At 46.3% G+C, this 17,469-nt stretch overlaps 1 protein-coding gene across 3 annotated transcripts; it reads right to left on the reverse strand.

Annotated features, from left to right (window-relative positions):
- Nucleotides 1–271: 271 nt before the first annotated feature.
- Mybphl (myosin binding protein H like) lies at nt 272–17,420 on the reverse strand. Of its 3 annotated transcripts, XR_002485453.3 has the most exons (10): nt 14,615–17,420; nt 5,415–5,503; nt 4,710–4,905; nt 4,092–4,231; nt 3,807–3,966; nt 3,587–3,723; nt 2,503–2,689; nt 1,627–1,669; nt 485–507; nt 272–369 (listed from the first exon to the last, which is right to left on the reverse strand). XR_002485453.3 is itself a non-coding variant. In XM_005338080.5 (9 exons), the coding sequence occupies exons 1-8, from the start codon at nt 14,757–14,759 to the stop codon at nt 1,659–1,661; spliced, it is 1,065 nt and encodes a 354-aa protein (XP_005338137.1). In that variant the 5' UTR covers nt 14,760–17,420; the 3' UTR covers nt 272–507; nt 1,627–1,658. The 3 variants fall into 3 exon arrangements, 1 of the variants encoding a protein (XP_005338137.1); XR_013428004.1 differs by having other exon boundaries at nt 485–1,669; XM_005338080.5 differs by having other exon boundaries at nt 272–507.
- Nucleotides 17,421–17,469: the final 49 nt, after the last annotated feature.

Below are 17,469 nucleotides of genomic sequence, written 5' to 3' on the forward strand. Positions count from 1 at the left end.
TCTGATATCCCAACTTATATTGGAAAGCCAACAGAAGAAGGGAGCAAGTCATCTTTACCTCTTTCTAGCACCTTCTACTATATTGAGTTGAATTCAGTTCTGTCATGAACTGCTTAGGGAAAAGGACAGTGTCAGAAACCTACGTGGAAGAGAATGTGAATATAGAAGAGGAAAAGAAAGAATGGAACAGAAAGAGGAGACAGTCTAGCTAAAGGATTCCATTTTTCTAAATATTTTTTTTTTCCCATATAGAAAGGCTCAAACAGGTGCATGGAAGAGCCATACATTTATTTAGATTATTCCAAATCAGACCTTGTGCTAAAGCTCCTTTAGAATACAATCTTGTCACAGTCAGGCTTCCTGGAGGCTCTGAAAAGAAAGGGCACGTTGTGGCCATCACAGCAAACAGCCAGCGCACACCTGGGAAGCTGAGGCCACCTCTCTTCATGGTCCCAGGGACCTGTCCGATGAACTCACTACCTACCTTGCTTCATCCCTGGGCTCTGGCTGTGAAAGAGAGAAAAAGAGTAAAAAATACCCACACCAACGAGCCCAGCATTAACCCAGATGGCGGAGAGATGGGAAGACTGTGTTCATAAACCAGCTGGCAGGCAGAGCTCTCCTGAGGAGAATCCCCTGCTTTAATGCAGCCCTTAGGGTTTTTATTTGCTATGTATCAATGATGCGCTTAAGTAAATAGCTTCGGGGACTGAGATTGTTACCAGTTTTCCTGGTCAGGAGCTACAACTCAGGGGGACCTTGGGAGCTCATTCTTGCTCATTCTCTCTTCTTTCTTACCTAACTCATCCATTTATATACAACATATCTATTGTGAAGGATTTAGAATTTAGAATTTGAAGGAGCTACCAAATTTTAAACTACCTCAGTTGTCCTTTGTGAATAATGGGCTGCTTGGGAACCATGTGCCCAAATGTTAAATTATTGTTGGCATATAATGAAAATGGTGATTTCCTTCTCTTATACAGGAAGCATACATGACATTCAAAGTTACATATAAATAAACTAATCTGTTTCTTCTACCTGTGATACTGAGGTAGAAACACCTAATGGACAAGAATAACCTCCTGTTCCTACTCATCCAAATTTTTTTTTCTTTTTCTTTTTGATCCTGAGGATTGAGCCCAGGGGTATTCTGCCAGTGAGTGACATCCTCATTCCTTTTAAAAAAATTTTATTTTGAGACAGGGCTTTGCTAAGTTGCTGAGGTTATCCTCAACTGTGTGATTCTCCTGCCTTAGCCTCCCAAATTGCTGGAATCACAAGCATGTACCACCAAACCCACCTGTTTTTTCACCCTTACCCTATCCCTTAACAACTTTTCTTATAGTACCTGCTCAGTTCCTCTCACAGAGCCTCTCAGGATTAGATAGATGTTCTCACCATTCTTCAGAGGACCATCAAATTTGATCCTTTCTCACCAACATACAGAGAAAATAGACTTTGTCTGTGGAAAATTCCCTCTACAGAGGTAACAGTATTGGTTTAAAAAAATGGTCACCGAGGGTACATGGTTGAGAGGCTCAGGAATATACATTTGCCCCAGACCCAGTAATACCCGCATAACATGAAATAACCTTTCAAGGCACCCTGTCCGTCTTCCCTTACCTTTCTCATGTACAATGTCCTTTTAGGTAGCTTCAGTTAGGAGCTGCAAGAGTGCACATATTTCTCAATGTTAAAATCTCAGAAATCTCTGGGAAACCTTTCAAAGCATCGCCAAGGGATATTCTATTTTTGTTTTTTGGGGAGTCCATTCTGCTAGTTAGGGAGACTATATATTAAGGAAGAGGAAGACATATAAAGGCTTATTCATTCCTGATTCAAGCAATTAACATTTTGACAGTGCCAACTGAGTGTCAGAAACTAGGCTAGACACTGGGGAAACAAAGGTGAATATAGACAGTGTCCATGCCCTCGGTACTTAGAGTTTAAGGAGGAAACAAATCCATAAGTAGATAATATGCTAAATGTAGTGATGAAGAGCTGAACAAGGTAACAGGGATGGATAAATGAATGAATACGTTAAAGAAGTAGAGAGGATGTGCAATATTGCCTTTAAATAAACCAGAGGGGGAAGAAATAATCAGCTGTAGTTTTTGTGGACTGGGTCAGGAGATTGTATAGCTTAAAGAAAAAAAGATCTCAATGGGAACTTGAACTTAATGCCTCTATAGTGTCAGCTCCTCAACTAACCAATATTGGAAATCCTGGATAAACCAGTTACCTCCTTGTGTTTGGGGTTTCTACTTTGTAAATCAGGGAAATAAACAAACAATTCTTCCTATATTATAGAATGGAGAGAAATGAGACAGTGGATACTAAAAATGTCTTCTCAAATGCATCCTAATGTGACCGTGTTGAGAGGACCTGGAGTGGGAAGTCCTTCTCCATCTAAACTTATGCCTCTGGCTGCTGACTTTTCCACCAGGGGATTGGGAGATGACGGGCACTGTAGGGCACCAGTTCCTCTCTTGCCCTTACTTTTCACATCCACCCGACAGTCCACAGATGCCTCCCCGAGGGCGTTCACTGCCTTGCAGGTATAAATGCCTCCGTCAAAGGGACCAGGCTTGCGGATTTCTAGGGAGCAGATCCCCAGGTGACTGAGGGCTCTGTATTTGGGGTTGCCTTGGATATCCATCTTGTTCTTCAGCCAAATGATCTTGGGCTAGAAGATAAAGATGAGGGGGTAGAAAGAGGGAGTAAGAACAAATTGCTCTTTCTGTGCTCAATATCTGGGACTCTTCCCACAAGGCTTGTAGATAATGACTTCCTGGAAGACGCCCTGTCCTTAATGTTGTGGGAAGAGATTTCTCTCTCAGTGCCTTCACCAATACCCTCCCTACTCCTTTATTTGATTGAAAAGAGCACCCAAAACCTCACCTTCTTCACCAAGTACCTTTGACTGGAAGAAAGGGGAGAATTTCTGTCTGATACTTATTGAGTGGCCCTTCATGGATCATAAACTCTGGGCATCAGGGTCTCCTCTTTCTATACATACATTGTTAACCATTCATATTCTAATCCAACTGTTGTCTTGTGACTACTCCCCTCTTGTTAGAAAGTAGTTTCTAGAGTGGGCATATTGATATTACCCTTCTAAGATGTGATTGCCATATTGTCTCATGATCCAAAAGGTACTTGGTGAAGATTTCTAAGGGTATTGTTAAAGGTATTTAATACTAGATTTTAAATAGAAAACCTCCCTCAAAATTATAGCCAGAGGCCCAACTTTAGGCAACTTGCATGTGTCTGTCCCTGAACAGAGGAAGTCTGGGTAAGTGAGTGAGGACAAACCAGCAGGACTCCATCATGCCCAATAGCAGCAGGTCAGGAAGTGACATCTTTGTATATGAGGAACCAATACTAAAAGGAAACATCATTTGCATCTGTCCATCTGGAACTACAAATGCCCTGACTGTTCCTAAATAACCTGCCATTAAAGAGGCAGATGATGGCAGGGAGAGGAGATGTGAAATTAGAATGCTCTGTGGTGTAACTAAGTTAGGATGGGAGCATGAAACAGCTCATACCGCCCCTTCAACTTCCCCAACTCCCCACTCACCCTGGGAGACGCGCGGACACAGCAGAAGAGCTGGGCATCATAGCCAGTGATTGTAGTGCAGTCTGCCAGAGGCTGGGTAAACCTTGGGGCTTCAGAGAAGTCCCGCTGGGCAAACCCCTTGGTCTTGTAAACAGTAGCTGTGGGCATGATGTGGCATGAGATCCCCATCCCTCTTCCACTCTTTAAGTCTTTCTAGTAGTGATCTCTGCGCTTTCCTTACCTGCTTTCTGGATGTGGGCAAGGTCAGCAGTGACGGGGGCTGTTTCACTGAGTCCACACTGGTTTTCAGCAAAGACACGAAAGGCATAGGAGTTGCCCACGATGAGGTCGGAGACAATGCAGCTGTTGCGGTGATATTGCTCCAGCACTGTGAACCACAGCTACGGGGCCCCAGAAGATGCCATACGTGAGACAACTGTTCTACGAACTCATCCTACATGGAGCTGCCAGAGGACCATTTCAGAATGCCCTGTCCCCTCCTCCCTCCTTTCCTGCTGGGCCTCACCCCAGATTTTGTGTCAGCCTTCTGCACTGTGTATCCCAGAAGTGTCGTGTTGCCCGTATCTTGGGGAGGTGTCCATTCCAGGGTAGCGTTGGAGCCCCAGACGTCCACCAACTTAATACTCTGAGGAGGGCCTGGCCTCTCTGGAAGAGCAAAGCCATAGCAGTGGGCATAGTATAACCCACGTGCATCAAAATCAAGAGTGCCTCCTGCCCTCCCATCTCTCTCCCTCTCTCCACACTAAACTCCACTGAGAAAAGTGCCCTATTAAACTTTATTTCATTTTTTGGTACGGGGGATTGAACCCAGGGGTGCTTTACCACTGAGCTTCATCCCCAACCCTTTTTATATTTTTACTTTGAGACAGGGTGCTAAGTTGCTGAGGCTGTCTTTGAACTTGTGATCCTCCTGCCTTAGGCAACTGAGTCACGGGATTACTGGCATCTGCCACGTTGCCAGCTTGGCCTCTCTCTTTGCTCAGGCCCCTCCCTCTCACCCACCATTGTGTCCCACATTTGGGGTTGGGGCATCAGCTCAGCTTTCCTTTTTCCCTAAGATGGCTCCTCTTTAACCTAAAGAGGGAGCTCCTAGGAACTACCTCCCCTCCCCACCTCCACTTACCAATCACCAGGATATCAATGGTGGCAGTGGCCTCCAGCCCACCCAGCTGCACACAGAGTTGGTAGTGGCCCGAATCAGCACGTTGGGCTTCTCTGATGAAGAGGATGGAGTCTTGCTCACCATTCCGCACACTCACACGACGGGTGTCCAAGGCACAACCATTGTGTGTCCAAGTGGCTCGAGGTTTGGGCTTGCCCTGAAGAATGTAGATATGGCTGGAGCAGCCCAAGAGGCTTCTGTAGCCTCCCTGTGGCGGTTGAGTTCAGCTCTACCCCAGGTCCACAGTGTTGGGTGATTTGTAGCTGCAAATTCCTTGAGCTAGAGGTTGGTGGACTCTTCTGGGGACTTCTTCCTTTCAGCAACAGCCTCAGGATCATGGGAAAGGGGGGATGGCTTTGAGGATCATGGGAAAGGGGATGGAATCGAGGTTATGGACACCCCTGGGACTAACTTTAATAGCTGCCCAAACTCCCAAGAGCCCTCCAAGTTAAGGGCTCCCAGACCTCTTCAGACAGAAGGTCATAGATTAACTTACTTCCTCCCACAGGCACCCCTGACCCTACCCAAGCCCACCCTCAGGGGTGAAGAATAAACGGGTCATTTGGCCTTACACTTCTGGAGATGTGACCCTTCCATTCAGGAAGACTGCCCCACTGCTAGCAGGACTCTTGTTATCTGGTCCCAGTAAGGGGCTGGCATGATCACCTGGAATGGAATTAGTAGGTTCACTGTGTCCCCAACCTTCCGGATGTACGTCTGCCTCAGGGCCCGAGGTAGCCAGATCTTGGGGTGCACTGAGTGAAGGAAAGAGAGAACAGGAAGTGGATATTCAGAGGAAGGGGATAGTACACACTAAGATTGCACACTAAGGATGATGGCCTGGGCATCCTTCACCAAATTAAGCCCCTATGTTAGGGGATGAGAAGATTGTTCCCATTGTCCTTCTTTCTTTCTTTCTTTCTTTCTTTCTTTCTTTCTTTCTTTCTTTCTTTCTTTCTTTCTTTCTTTCTCTCTCTCTCTCTCTCTCTCTCTCTCTCTCTCTCTCTCTCTCTCTCTCTCTCTCTCTCTCTCTTCTTTCTTTCTTTCTGACAGTACTGGGGATGAACCTAGGGTCCTGTGCCTGCACGCTTTCTATCCCTGAGCCCACCCACATTGTCTTGCTGGGATTTAGGAATGAGTCTTTGGCTGAAGGAACCCAGGGAGAGTATTTAAGTCCCTGCAGAAAGAGCACTGGATAGTGAGACTGACACTTTTAATTTATAACTCTCAACTACTGGCTCTCCATCAGCCAGAGTTTTGTCTGCGCTCAGACCAGTCCTGGCTGTGTGGAGTGTGTTTTCTGCCCTTTTCTGCATTGGTTCTTAGCTACTTTGCTTGTCCAGAGGCCACTTGCAATATTAATCCCCAACTCCCAGTTCAGCATGGACTTCAGGAGAATGCTCTCTGTTCTGTAGGCAGAGCAACACTGGACTCCAGCAGCCTCCCACTGGGACAGCATTGATGTCATCACAGGGAGCCTGCGTCTAGGTCCCTTCCTCTGTGTGACCGCCCTGTTCCTGGCGCCTGCTTCCAGTTGGTGGAGGATCACTTTGTACAAATAAAATCTGGGAGAGACTAGGTCCCCCGCTCACCTCCCCTTGATCCCCAGGCCTATCCCAGTGAGGTGTAAAGATTAGATGACATTTACTGGCTTCCAGGATGAAGATAGGAGATGCATTAGAGAGTGCTGAGTGTAAGGTTTGGGGAATGATCAGATGCCATTTCTCTTCTTGGAGATGTCTGGGGCTTCATAGGTTGCCAGAGTGGGAATATCCCACTTGAGTCCCCTGGGGGCTTGTTGAGAATGACCTCTTCCCAGGGCTGCTGTTTGCTCCTTTCCCCAGCACAGAGAGTCCCCTGCTGCTGTTGTCTTAAGTAGAATGTGACAGCGCCTCAGTTCCCACCAACAAGCTAGACCTCCCTGCCAAAATTCAGTCCTAGCAGTTAGAAAAACTCCACCCCTGGTACATTCCTGTGGCAAGCAGCAGGACTGCTCAATAGCAGATTCCAAACTTTTTGATAACACACATTTCCCTGTAAATACATTCCTGAGCGTTCACCCCAACACAAGTATGTTCACCTACAGACTGAACTGTTTAAATATGTACATGAAGAAAAGCAAACATTTAAGTGATGACATTTATAATTAAATAAACAGAGGTCAGACTATGTCCTTCCTACACCTCAATTTGTAGACCCTCCCCCGTTAGTCTCTCCAGATCACTGCCCATTGTAAATGAATACACAGACAGCGCTGGAGGGTTTGTTTCACATCTCTAGTTTTCTTTTTGGTAAACGGCTTATGCTTTCTCTTGGGCCGCGCCTATCTTGGATTGCACCTTGGGAGCTGGGTGCTAAGGGACGCGAGTGTTCTCAAGAACAGGGCAGTAGCAGAGCTGCAGGCCATGATGACCCTGCTCTGGTTGCCCTCTGCTGACTTTGGTGGTTGGGGGTGGGGTAGGAAGAACAGCGGAAGTGTTGTATGATGTGTTCCTCTCCTGTGACCATCTTGGCAAGCAACCAAGGAGTTAGAAACAGGCGGGCGTGAGTTAAGGGCTTTTTGAAAAAAGAGAACTGTAAATGGAAAGGAAGTTCAAAACCTTGTCTTGTTGAGCTTGGTTTCCCGGTGTTGGGTAGGGAAATAACCCTTCACATTTATCGGGGAGAGGGTTTAGAGAAAAGATGACTCTGCTGTCCCTTCTGCTGTGTACAGACTATCAGAGTTATTGAGACAGTTAGAGACCACCAAGGGACAGAAGATTAAAACCCCAAGGCCTTAGCCCCTGACCTGTCATCTATCAAAGGAATGGTACAAAGAAAGCATGGAAAAACACCAAGGCCTTAAGTCACTAACCTGTCAATTCCTTCAAATTGGCATGCGTTTGTCCCCCTTTTCTTTCCTCCTTCTCTATTATACTTTTCAACTATCTTATAGCCAGGGAGTTGTACTATGAAAATGGAAATATTGGTGTCAGAACATCTCCAAAAGCTAGGTGCAGTGGTGCACACCTATAGCCCCAGCAACTTAGGAGGCTGAGAAAGGATCACAAGTTCAAGGCCAGCATAGGCCACTTAGTGAGACCCTGTCTCAAAAAGGGCTGAGGATATAGCACAGTGATGGAGTACCCCTGGTTCAATCCCTAGGATTGAAAAAAAAATCTCCAAGGATAAATTAAATAGCTACTTATCTGTATCTTCCATAAGGAAGACATTCCTTGAAAAATCATGACACATGACTAGTAGAAAATGACCAGACTCTAGTCCTAGCTTGGCAACTTGATAAAAAACTGGATCCTTCCATTGGGGAGCAGGCTGATCTCTTTCTCTCAGTGCTCTGTCAGGTAACCCTACCCCTCATTAAAGCTTTGCCTATGTGTTCATATTCCTTGGCTTGATTTCATTTCTGCAGTTGCCGGGTCAGAAGTTCCCGTGTCTGGCATCATCATGAAGGATCCTGGTAAGATCCTGGAACAAGGGGATGACTGGAAGAAAAAGGACTCAGAGAGAAGAACTGATTTGCTGGAGATCTGGCCAGCTGTAAACGGTACCTGTTACCCCAGATTCCTGCCTTCCCATCTAGGACTGTATGTCAGAAGAACCCACTTTCTGAGCATGTCCTATCTGTCCATTTGCCTTCTCACCAGTGTCTGCCCACAGAGGCTGGGCTGGGCATCAGAGTCAGGGTTCTGATGTGACCTCCAGCGGCCTTCAGGGAAAAGGCAAAGGGAAGGCAAAGGGATAGTCACAAGGACTGAAGAGGGTCAAGATGAGGAAAGGAACCTAGGCCTTCATGCCTGGGAGATGTGCGACTGAGCCCCTCTCCGCCTCAACCTTGGGTAGGAAATGGGCTTAGATGAATAGATCACACTAATGTATATTTTTTTCTACCTCAAGTTTCTTTTGTTTATTGGAAAAACTCCTTGGAAAATGTTATCATTCTTTCATCTGAACTAAAGAGGAAAATGAAAGGAATAGGCTTATGTAGAACATAAGCTCTGGTGGGGGAATTAGGGTAGGATTTCAGAATGGCTTAAGAAATCTTGGAGGGAGCTCCACTGGTACCTAGCCAGCAGAGGGAGGCTGTGGTGGCCCTCCCCAAAGTGAGATTCCCTGGCAAGATGATGGAACTGAAGTTAGCCCCTCTGAGGGTGAGTGGGTGGGGTGCTGCTCTCCACAGGCCTGGCCCCCAGGGACAAAGGGCTGGAAGTGCACAAGAAGGTTTGGCAGCGCCAGCTGCCCGGTCAGCAGTGAGTTTTCTAGTGGCCTCCCAACTCAGCCCAGCAGCAATCTGACCCTTGTTCAGAATGTAACGGGGCTCACTTGAGGCATCTCTTTTGGCACCTCCACAGTCAAGCGAGGTGTAAATTGTACTGACCTTGGGGAGCATGGCTTCTCCTGACACCCAAGGTCTTCCTTCTCCTCAGATGCCAGGAAGGATGTGACCAAAGCCTGGAGCTTCAGTTTTCTCAGACCAGGTCTGTGGCGGCCCCAGTTTTGTTTTCTCCCTTCACAGAGTCTTGGGGAAAAGGCATTTTGCAAAGCCCTCTGGGAGCTCAGACCTCTGAGCTGCCCAAGGCCAGCTATGGCTTTGAAACTAAAGATGGCCAGGGATCCCAAAGTACCAGCATGGCTTAGAGAAACATTCAGAGATGCCTAGGGTGTGGTCTTGACTTTGGAAACCTGCCTGGTGGACAGTGATGGGAAAGGAGTGTGTGATGACCACAGAAGAAACTTGCAAAGGGTAAGTGTCACCTCCTTGAAGACATGAAACACAGATCAGAAAACAGGAAGGGAACGTAGAAACAGGCAACGTTTTCTGAGATAAAGACCCCACCACCACCACCACCAGTGCCTCATATTTGGTTTTAGAATCAACTCAATGGCTCTGTCTCCAACACTGCTCCAGATCTGATTCCTGGGGATTTCAGGACCTATCCTTTTAACCCTGTGGGGCCTTGCCCATCCTGGCCCACCACTCGTCTCATACCTTATTGTCCTCCCCAGCTTCAGTCACCGGACCCTGAGTCTCTAAAGCAGGAACTGCAACCCCTGTATGATCTGAATTGTAAGCGTCCTACTCTCAACACCTCCATATCAGAGACGCCTACTTGGCCACCAAAACTGTTATCCCATGTATTGTGTAGTTATCTCTGAGAAGTGGCTTCCCAGCCAGGGACATTTCCCAGCCCCCTTACTGTAGACCATGAGACTAGTTCTTGCCAATGAAATGTGAGTAGAAATGGTGGGAATCACTTTTTGGTCAAGACCTATATGCAGATGATCATGGGACCCTTATGAAAAAAAACCTGCATCCCTGATTCAGTGCTCAGAGAACTATCTGCTAAATAGGGACACTTGTTTTCAGTTCTTACACTAGTGAGAAAGAAACATCCATTATTTCTGCGATCTGTCTGGTTCATCTATTAGTCTATCCTAACTATAATATAATCTTTACTCCTTTAATCTCACTTCCTCTAATAGTGCAACATCAGCATTTTTGTTCGTTTGTTTTTTGTATTAGGGATTGAACTCAAGATCCCTTTACCTCTGAACTACATCCCTAGACCTTTATAAAAAAATTTTTTTTGAGACAGGGTCTTGCTAAATTGCTGAGGCTGGCCTCAAACTCGTGATCCTTTTGCCTCAACCTCCCCAGTCTCTGGGGTTATAGATGCTCAGCAAACATCAGCAATTCTGCAGCACCACTGAGCTCTATGCTCCATTATCCTACCACTCTTCTGCTATCAGCACCCCTCTGGTGTTAAGCACTTTTTTTCATGGCCATTATTTTTTTTTCAAGTTTTTATTTGTTCTTTTTAGTTACATATGACAGTAGAATGTATTTTGACATTATACACACATGGAGTATAACTTCCCATTCTTGTGGTTGTTCCATGGCCATTATGATGCTGACTCTCTTGCATACTCAACCGAATCCCGAATCCTCTTTCACCCGATTGCACCTACGTGGCAATACCCAACCCTGGTTAAATGAAGTTTCCAGCCAGGTGTGGTGGCACATGCTTGTAATCCCAGCACCTTAGGACGCTGAGGCAGGAGGATCATAAGTTCAGAGCCAGCCTCAGCAATTTAGTGAGGCTGTAAACAATCTAGTGAGACCCTGTCTCAAAATAAAAAATAAAAAAGGCTGGGGATGTGCCTCAGTGGTTAAGTGCTCCTGGGTTCAATACCTCATTCCAAAGAAAGAAAGAAAGTTTCTTCCCACTCAATGCCTGCAGAGTCACAGAGAGGTCTATGGGGGAAATGGGAACTATGAGACTTGCACTGCATGGCCACCACCAGGAAATGCTGCCTCCAAATAGCCTGGCAATTCTACTGACTTCCCTCTTTTACTCCATCTCCCATTTCTGGGTGATTAGCACATATCTTTTTTAAAAAAAATATTTATTTTTTAGGTGTAGATGGACACAATGCCTTTATTTTATTTACTTATTTTTATGTGGTGCTGAGGATCAAACCCAGGGCCTTACCCGTGCTAGGTAAGTGCTCTACTATTGAGCTACAATCCCAGCCCCAATTAGCACATACATTTTTCTTCTAAAACCTCTAGACCTTTTCCCTCCTCATTCTCAATTGATAATCTTACTAGTTTCTAAGACCCACCTATCGTCTATTCTTTTTTTTTTTTTGTATCAAGAATTGAACCCAAGGGCATTTAACCACTGAGTCACATCCACAGCCTTTTTTATTTATTATTTTGAAACAGGGTCTTAGTAAGAGCCTCACTAAATTGTTGAACCTGTGATCCTCCCAAGCTGCTGGGATTATAGGCATGCACCACCACGGCTGTCATATTTTTAACAATCACAAAGCACACTCCTGCTTCAGGGCCTTTGTTCCTGTTACCTCTGCATAGAAAATATTCCCCTCAAATCTCTGTTATGATGCTCAAGTATCACCTTATTTGTGAGGTCGTCATGGAGTATCCTTTTTGAAATAGGAAGCTTGCATGCTTCCTACCCCAGCACTTTCTATCCTCTTCCCTGTGTTATTTTTGGCATAGCATTTATCACCACCTGACATATTATATACTTTACTTGTTTATTTATTAATTGTCCAACTCCCTTTATTAGAATATACCCTCAATGAGGGCAGTTATTTTTGCTATTTTATTCATATCTATAACTCTGGCACCTTAAACAGGGCCTGGCACATAAAAAGCACAAAAATAAATATTGTGGGAGGAAAAAGGAAGAAAGAAAGAAAGAAGGGAGGGAGGGTGGCAGAGAGAGGAGAGGGAGGAAGGAAGGAAACTTGCTTCCAGGGATGAGACTCAGCTTCCCAAACCTGAAAGTCACAGGACAGTTCACAGTGAAAGAGGGTTCAAGTCAGTTAGATCAATTATGCTGAAGTCAGCAGCTGGGCCCTCCCTCTTCTATCTCACTGTCTCATGTTCTCCATGGCAAGGATGTAGTCTCTTCCCCAGCCCCTCACTAGTTTGGAAGTTCTCCTCTAGCCTTTGCCAAATTTTGTGCCCAGGACACCATGCCTAAGTACTGTACAGATAGACATAAATCAGTTACCAATGCCAGCTTCCTCCTGCCTATTCAGCCATGAAGAAGCCTTGCTTGACTAAAAGCTCATTGTTAGCCAGTTGCATTTTATTTTGATGTTGCAAATTAATTTCTGTCTGCTCTATTTCCCATGTATGCTCAAGGCATCCTCCCTTGGTCCCTGGGCCTGCTCTGAGTAAGATGAGGAGTTCAGAGGAAGACAGTCCTGGCACCTTGAAGGATCTTTGGATGAGTTTCAGGGACTCTGCAAACTCCCTGAACTCTTTTGATGTGTTTTTCCTGGGGCGAGAGGCCACATCTTTATAGGGGGTCCCTAGCTGTCTAAAGATTATGATGCAGATTTGTTCAACTTCTCAATTTATAGATGGAGGCTTTGAGAAGTGAACTGACTCCCTTTAAGTAAAGGGATAGATCTGGGATTTGAACTCAGGTCTTCTTTTTCCAAGCAGCGAATAGACACATGTACTTTGCACAGTGTCAAGGGTGTCCTTAATGCCTGTCACCTCTGGGATACCCCTGGGTTGAACCACTGGCTGGTGGCAGATGTCTGCAGTGTGTGGCGCTGCCATACACAAATATGTGTGGCCAGGGATTGTCAGAGGCTATCTGCCCACAGTGTCCTGCTCTGCAGGCAGAAGCCAGAAGCCTGGTGAGTGGTGAGTGCCCACCCCCGGGGTTCCATAGAAGCCAGGAGAGTTGGGGAGCCAGCAGAAAGAAGAAGTAGGGGTAGTTCTCATATCTGAACTAGTTCTCATTCCCTCTGCCTATGATATATTCTCTGGGCTTCTTAGGTTTTTCTGCCTAATTGCCTCAATTTAAGACATGAATAATAACTTCTGCTTCCCCTACTTCTTCTTTCTTTTTGTAGTGGGGATTGAACCCAGGGGCACTTAACCACTGAGCCATATCCTCAGCCCTTTTTAAAATAGTTTATTTAGAGACAGAATCTCACTGAGTTGCTTAGGGCCTCAGGAAGTTGCTGAGGCTGGCTTGAACTCACTATTTTCCTGCCTCGGCCTCCTGAGCTGCTGCTCCCCCTGCTTCTTCAAACGGACAAACTTGGCCAATTCTCTGTTCTTGAACAGCTTCTAAAAACCCAGTGTCTTCAGAATGCTATGAGGTAGAGAGCTTTCCAGCCTATATGGAGATGGAACTCTTGGCTTCCACTCCTGACTTGGAAGTACAGATTCACATTTCGATTTATCTCTTCCAAGGCACTTTGGATTATCTTGGCAATCCTTTCAATTACCCTACTATATAAATGCTCATAATCACCATTTCACAGACAAGAAATTGAAACTGAGTGGTTAATTGACTTGTCCAAGGTCACGGAGCTGCCAAAGTGAGTGCTGGGAATGGAGCCCAGATCTTTGCCTCCAAGTTCAGAGTATCTTTTCTCCTACCTCTTCCTACCCTGGGAGTCCGTGGGCCTCTGGTTTGTGGTCCTTGCATCCTTTGCACTTAGGACTTTAAGATGCCAAAAGCTGGGGTTTGAGTGGCTGTGTTAAATGTTTAATACAGCCCTGCGGCTGCTTCCGAAGATCACCACGCAGAAGGAAGGAATCTGGCTTCTACTCTCGGTCTCTGGTCTGCACGTTCAACATGATGTACACCTGTGCATGGGTCCCAAGGCCACCCAGGTGAGCCACAGAGACCTCAGCCAGGGGCAGTTGGGATTGGGGTGGGCAGTAGGGCATCCTGGGGTTACCTCCCAGCTTGAGAATGCCTCTTCACAGAGACTGTCTTGGAGGGGAATCAAGTGCTTCTCCCAGAAAGGCTCCATGTCCATGGAGCTCCTTCTCTGAAAGGCCAGGATTTCCCCCTGGGTGCAGTAGGGGTGTTGGGGTGGGTCCCAATGCTGTGGCACTGTCCATGGAGAGGCCAAGTGTCACTGCGTTGATCAATACTTAGCCTCCCAGTGGCCTCAGCTTTTCATTTCCCCTTCTCCCACTGCAGATAGCTGCCATCTCACCCTTCATTTCCTGCCCAACTGTCCACTAACACATCAGGTCCTCCCAGTTCCAGTGAAGACATTTTTTTAAAGGTAAAAATAAAAACATAATTTTTAGTCACTATAAATGCCCACAAACACTAATCACTGACTTCTCAGATAAAAAGCAGAAACCCAGCAGACACTTGAGCAGTAAGGAAGAATTCAAGGACGCAGGTGGAGGCTCTGATGAGTGATCTGGCATCTTAAGTACCCATCCCATAAAACATCATAAAGTCACTAAGCTGGGCAAACACCTAAGGAGGTACATACAGTTGGGGAGATAGGGAAATTTTTCCAAAATCCCAGCCTCCCAACCCTTGGTATCTGCCAGGACTTACCTTCCACAGTGGGCAGGAGCTGGGGAGTGGGACTGCCCACCCACTGTTTCAGGGAAGCCTCAGGCTGTTCAGTATCTGCAGGGCTGGCTTTTTCCACCTGCAGCTTGGAGCCTGAAGCCACCTCCAGAGTTGTGGCTGCCTCCATGCTGGGCCACCCCAGGCTGGGCTCCAGCGGAAGATTTTCACTGTTGGTGGTGAGGGAGGGGCTGTGCCTCTGCTCCCTGGACTGTCCTCCTGGGTACCAGTCATAGGCTTATGTAAGTGGGCTGGCCTTTCCCTACCCACCTACTCACAGCAGAGGGTGAAGCTGGGGCTAGGGGAAGAGAGAAGGATCAGAGAGCAGCCCAGAATAGCCACAAGAGGTGGCCCTGTTATCTTGGGAGAGAGATGACACCCACATAGCTCTAGGGAGGGAGCGGGGGAGCTTGAGCACAGACCATCCAAAAGGGACCTCTGGCTTCGGTTGGGAGGATTGGATGACATCTCAGCTTCTGACCTCCAGCTTATCCAACAGGGCTTCAGGCCCCAAGACCAGCTGACCCACAGGCACACCTTTAGCTGCTCCCACATTGAGTCCTGTAGTCTCATAACTCGCCCTTCACAGGGCCCTCCCCATCCTCTCTACTTGCTCCCTCTCTTTGCCCTAGCCCTGCCCCCAGAGCAGGGCAGTGCCCTGGTGGAGCCTGCACACTGCAGAAGCTACAGACCGCTACCCAAAGACCCAGAGTCTAGCTGGGCTCCATCACTAGCTAGCTGTGTGACTTGCCACACACCAGGTGCTAGGGGTGGAACCTAGGGTTTAGCATATGCTAGGGAAGGGCTCTACCACTGATTTGCACCCCCAGCCCTGACAGTGTCTCTTAAGTCTATTTCCTCATCTGTAAAGTGGCTATAGTAATAACTACAGGGTCGTCGTGTGGATTAAATGAGCTAATCTCTGTAAAGTGTTTAGCAGAATGTAGTTGACTAAGTGCTTGATAAATGGAAGCTATTTTAGGTCAGGCCAGTATTTTCCTCCCTTTGAGAGTGTCAGTGGCTCCCTCCCTATGAGATAAAGCACAAATGAAGTGAGAGGCAGCAGGGCAGAGGGAGGAGAGGTGTGACTTCTGGCTGTACCGCTCTGTCACCAGCTGGTGGCTCAGAGCTGCAGGCCTATGAAACAAGAGTTGCTGATACCATGATCATATTGAGGACAAAATGATAAAATGCAGGAAAGTGGGTGCCTGTGATAGGTGTGGGTGATGCATTAAAGGCCCTGCCTGGTTTCTGGGCTCACCCACCTGCGGTTTTACATGTTGTTATGTTCCATTCAGAATATCTGGTTTTCGATCATGTTCCTGCTTTCCTATCTCCAGAAGACAGCATTCCGTTTGTATTAAAAAACAAAACAACAACAACAAAAAAACACATTTTTAGAGTGGTTTTAGGATCATAGCAAAGTTGAGTGAAAGTACAGAGTTCCCATGTATCCCTCCCTTACCCCTATATTTTTTCCATGGGGAGAAAAATCATTGTGGTTGACTGAATAGGCTCCTTATTCATTTTAGCCTCCAACTAGGGGGCACCTGGTAGGATCCCAGGAACTCTTACCATCTTGGGGTGACAGGAGCCCAGTTTCTTTGAACTCTGGATAGTCTGTGGTTCAGAACAACCTATAGATGTGCTTTGGTGTCAGGAATCTGTTCATCAGGGGCTGGGATGGCTGAAGAGGGCAGCTGTGGAGGTTGACCTCTGGGTCTGGTTTGTTTGGGAAAAGGTTAGACTTGTGTCATGTCAGAGAAGGTCTGAAGGTCTCTGACCTTTTTCTTATCCAACCTAGCACAGACCCCTAGAAATTGTAATCTCCCAAACCAGGGAACCCACTTTTTATACCTCACTCAACCATATTTTGGTGAGGAAGCTGGAACAGCTTTCAGTTCTAACCTTTTGTAGCAATGAAGGTGTAAAGAATCACATTTAAACTGCAGATTCCTGGGCTGGGGATGTAGCTCAGTGCTTGCCTTGCATGTATAAGGCCCTGGGTTTAATCCTCATTATTGCAAAGATAAAATAAAATGCAGATTCCTTAGGTCTGCCCAGTAGAAATTCTTATCAGTCTGGGTAGAATCCAGGAATCTGCATTAAAAAAAACAAAAACAGAAAACAAAACAAACAAAACCAAAAACAAAACAAAAACATATTTTGGTGCAGTCTTAGCTCATTATGGTAGGATTCCTTAATCTATTCCAGATAATCTCATGAGACAGAACTCTCTCACCAGAGGGTGGTCTCTTCAAGCACAGGGCTTTGCCCTGTCATCTCCAGACCAAGATGCTGGAGCAGTAATGGAAACACTGCTCTGGAATGGCAGGGTGGATGGCTAAGGGCTCAAGGTGAGCGGCAGGAACCCTCCTACAGGCAACATTTGCAAGACTGGGAGTCAGAGTAGCAAGTGAAACCTAAGGGAGGACCAAAAGCTATCAAAGTTCAACTTCCAGTGTTGTCATTTGTCAACTCTGCTACAAGGAACAGAAGTTGGGAGAGCAATGATGTGTTGCTGTGTCCAGAAGCAAAGGAAACTAGAGAAGGTGTGTGGGTGGATCTGCCAGATTTCCTGAAGGTGAGAACAAGAGCGTTGGTCTCACAAACTCTGTAGGAGGTGGATCTTTTCAAGCATGAAAAACAAGAAAATGAAGGACAAGAAAGTTGGATAATTTTTAGCAGAAACAACTCACTTTTGGGGGGACTCATTTTCCCTATAAAGTATCTAATACCTTTCATAAATGCACAGTCCTAGCTCTTAATATATATATATATATATTTTTTTTTTTCTGGTAGCTGGAGTTCGGTTCTCAAAGCTAGAAAACTGGAAAAGC

The sequence above is a fragment of the Ictidomys tridecemlineatus genome, chromosome 11 (assembly GCF_052094955.1).
Source record: "Ictidomys tridecemlineatus isolate mIctTri1 chromosome 11, mIctTri1.hap1, whole genome shotgun sequence".
NCBI classification, from domain to species: Eukaryota; Metazoa; Chordata; class Mammalia; order Rodentia; family Sciuridae; genus Ictidomys; species Ictidomys tridecemlineatus.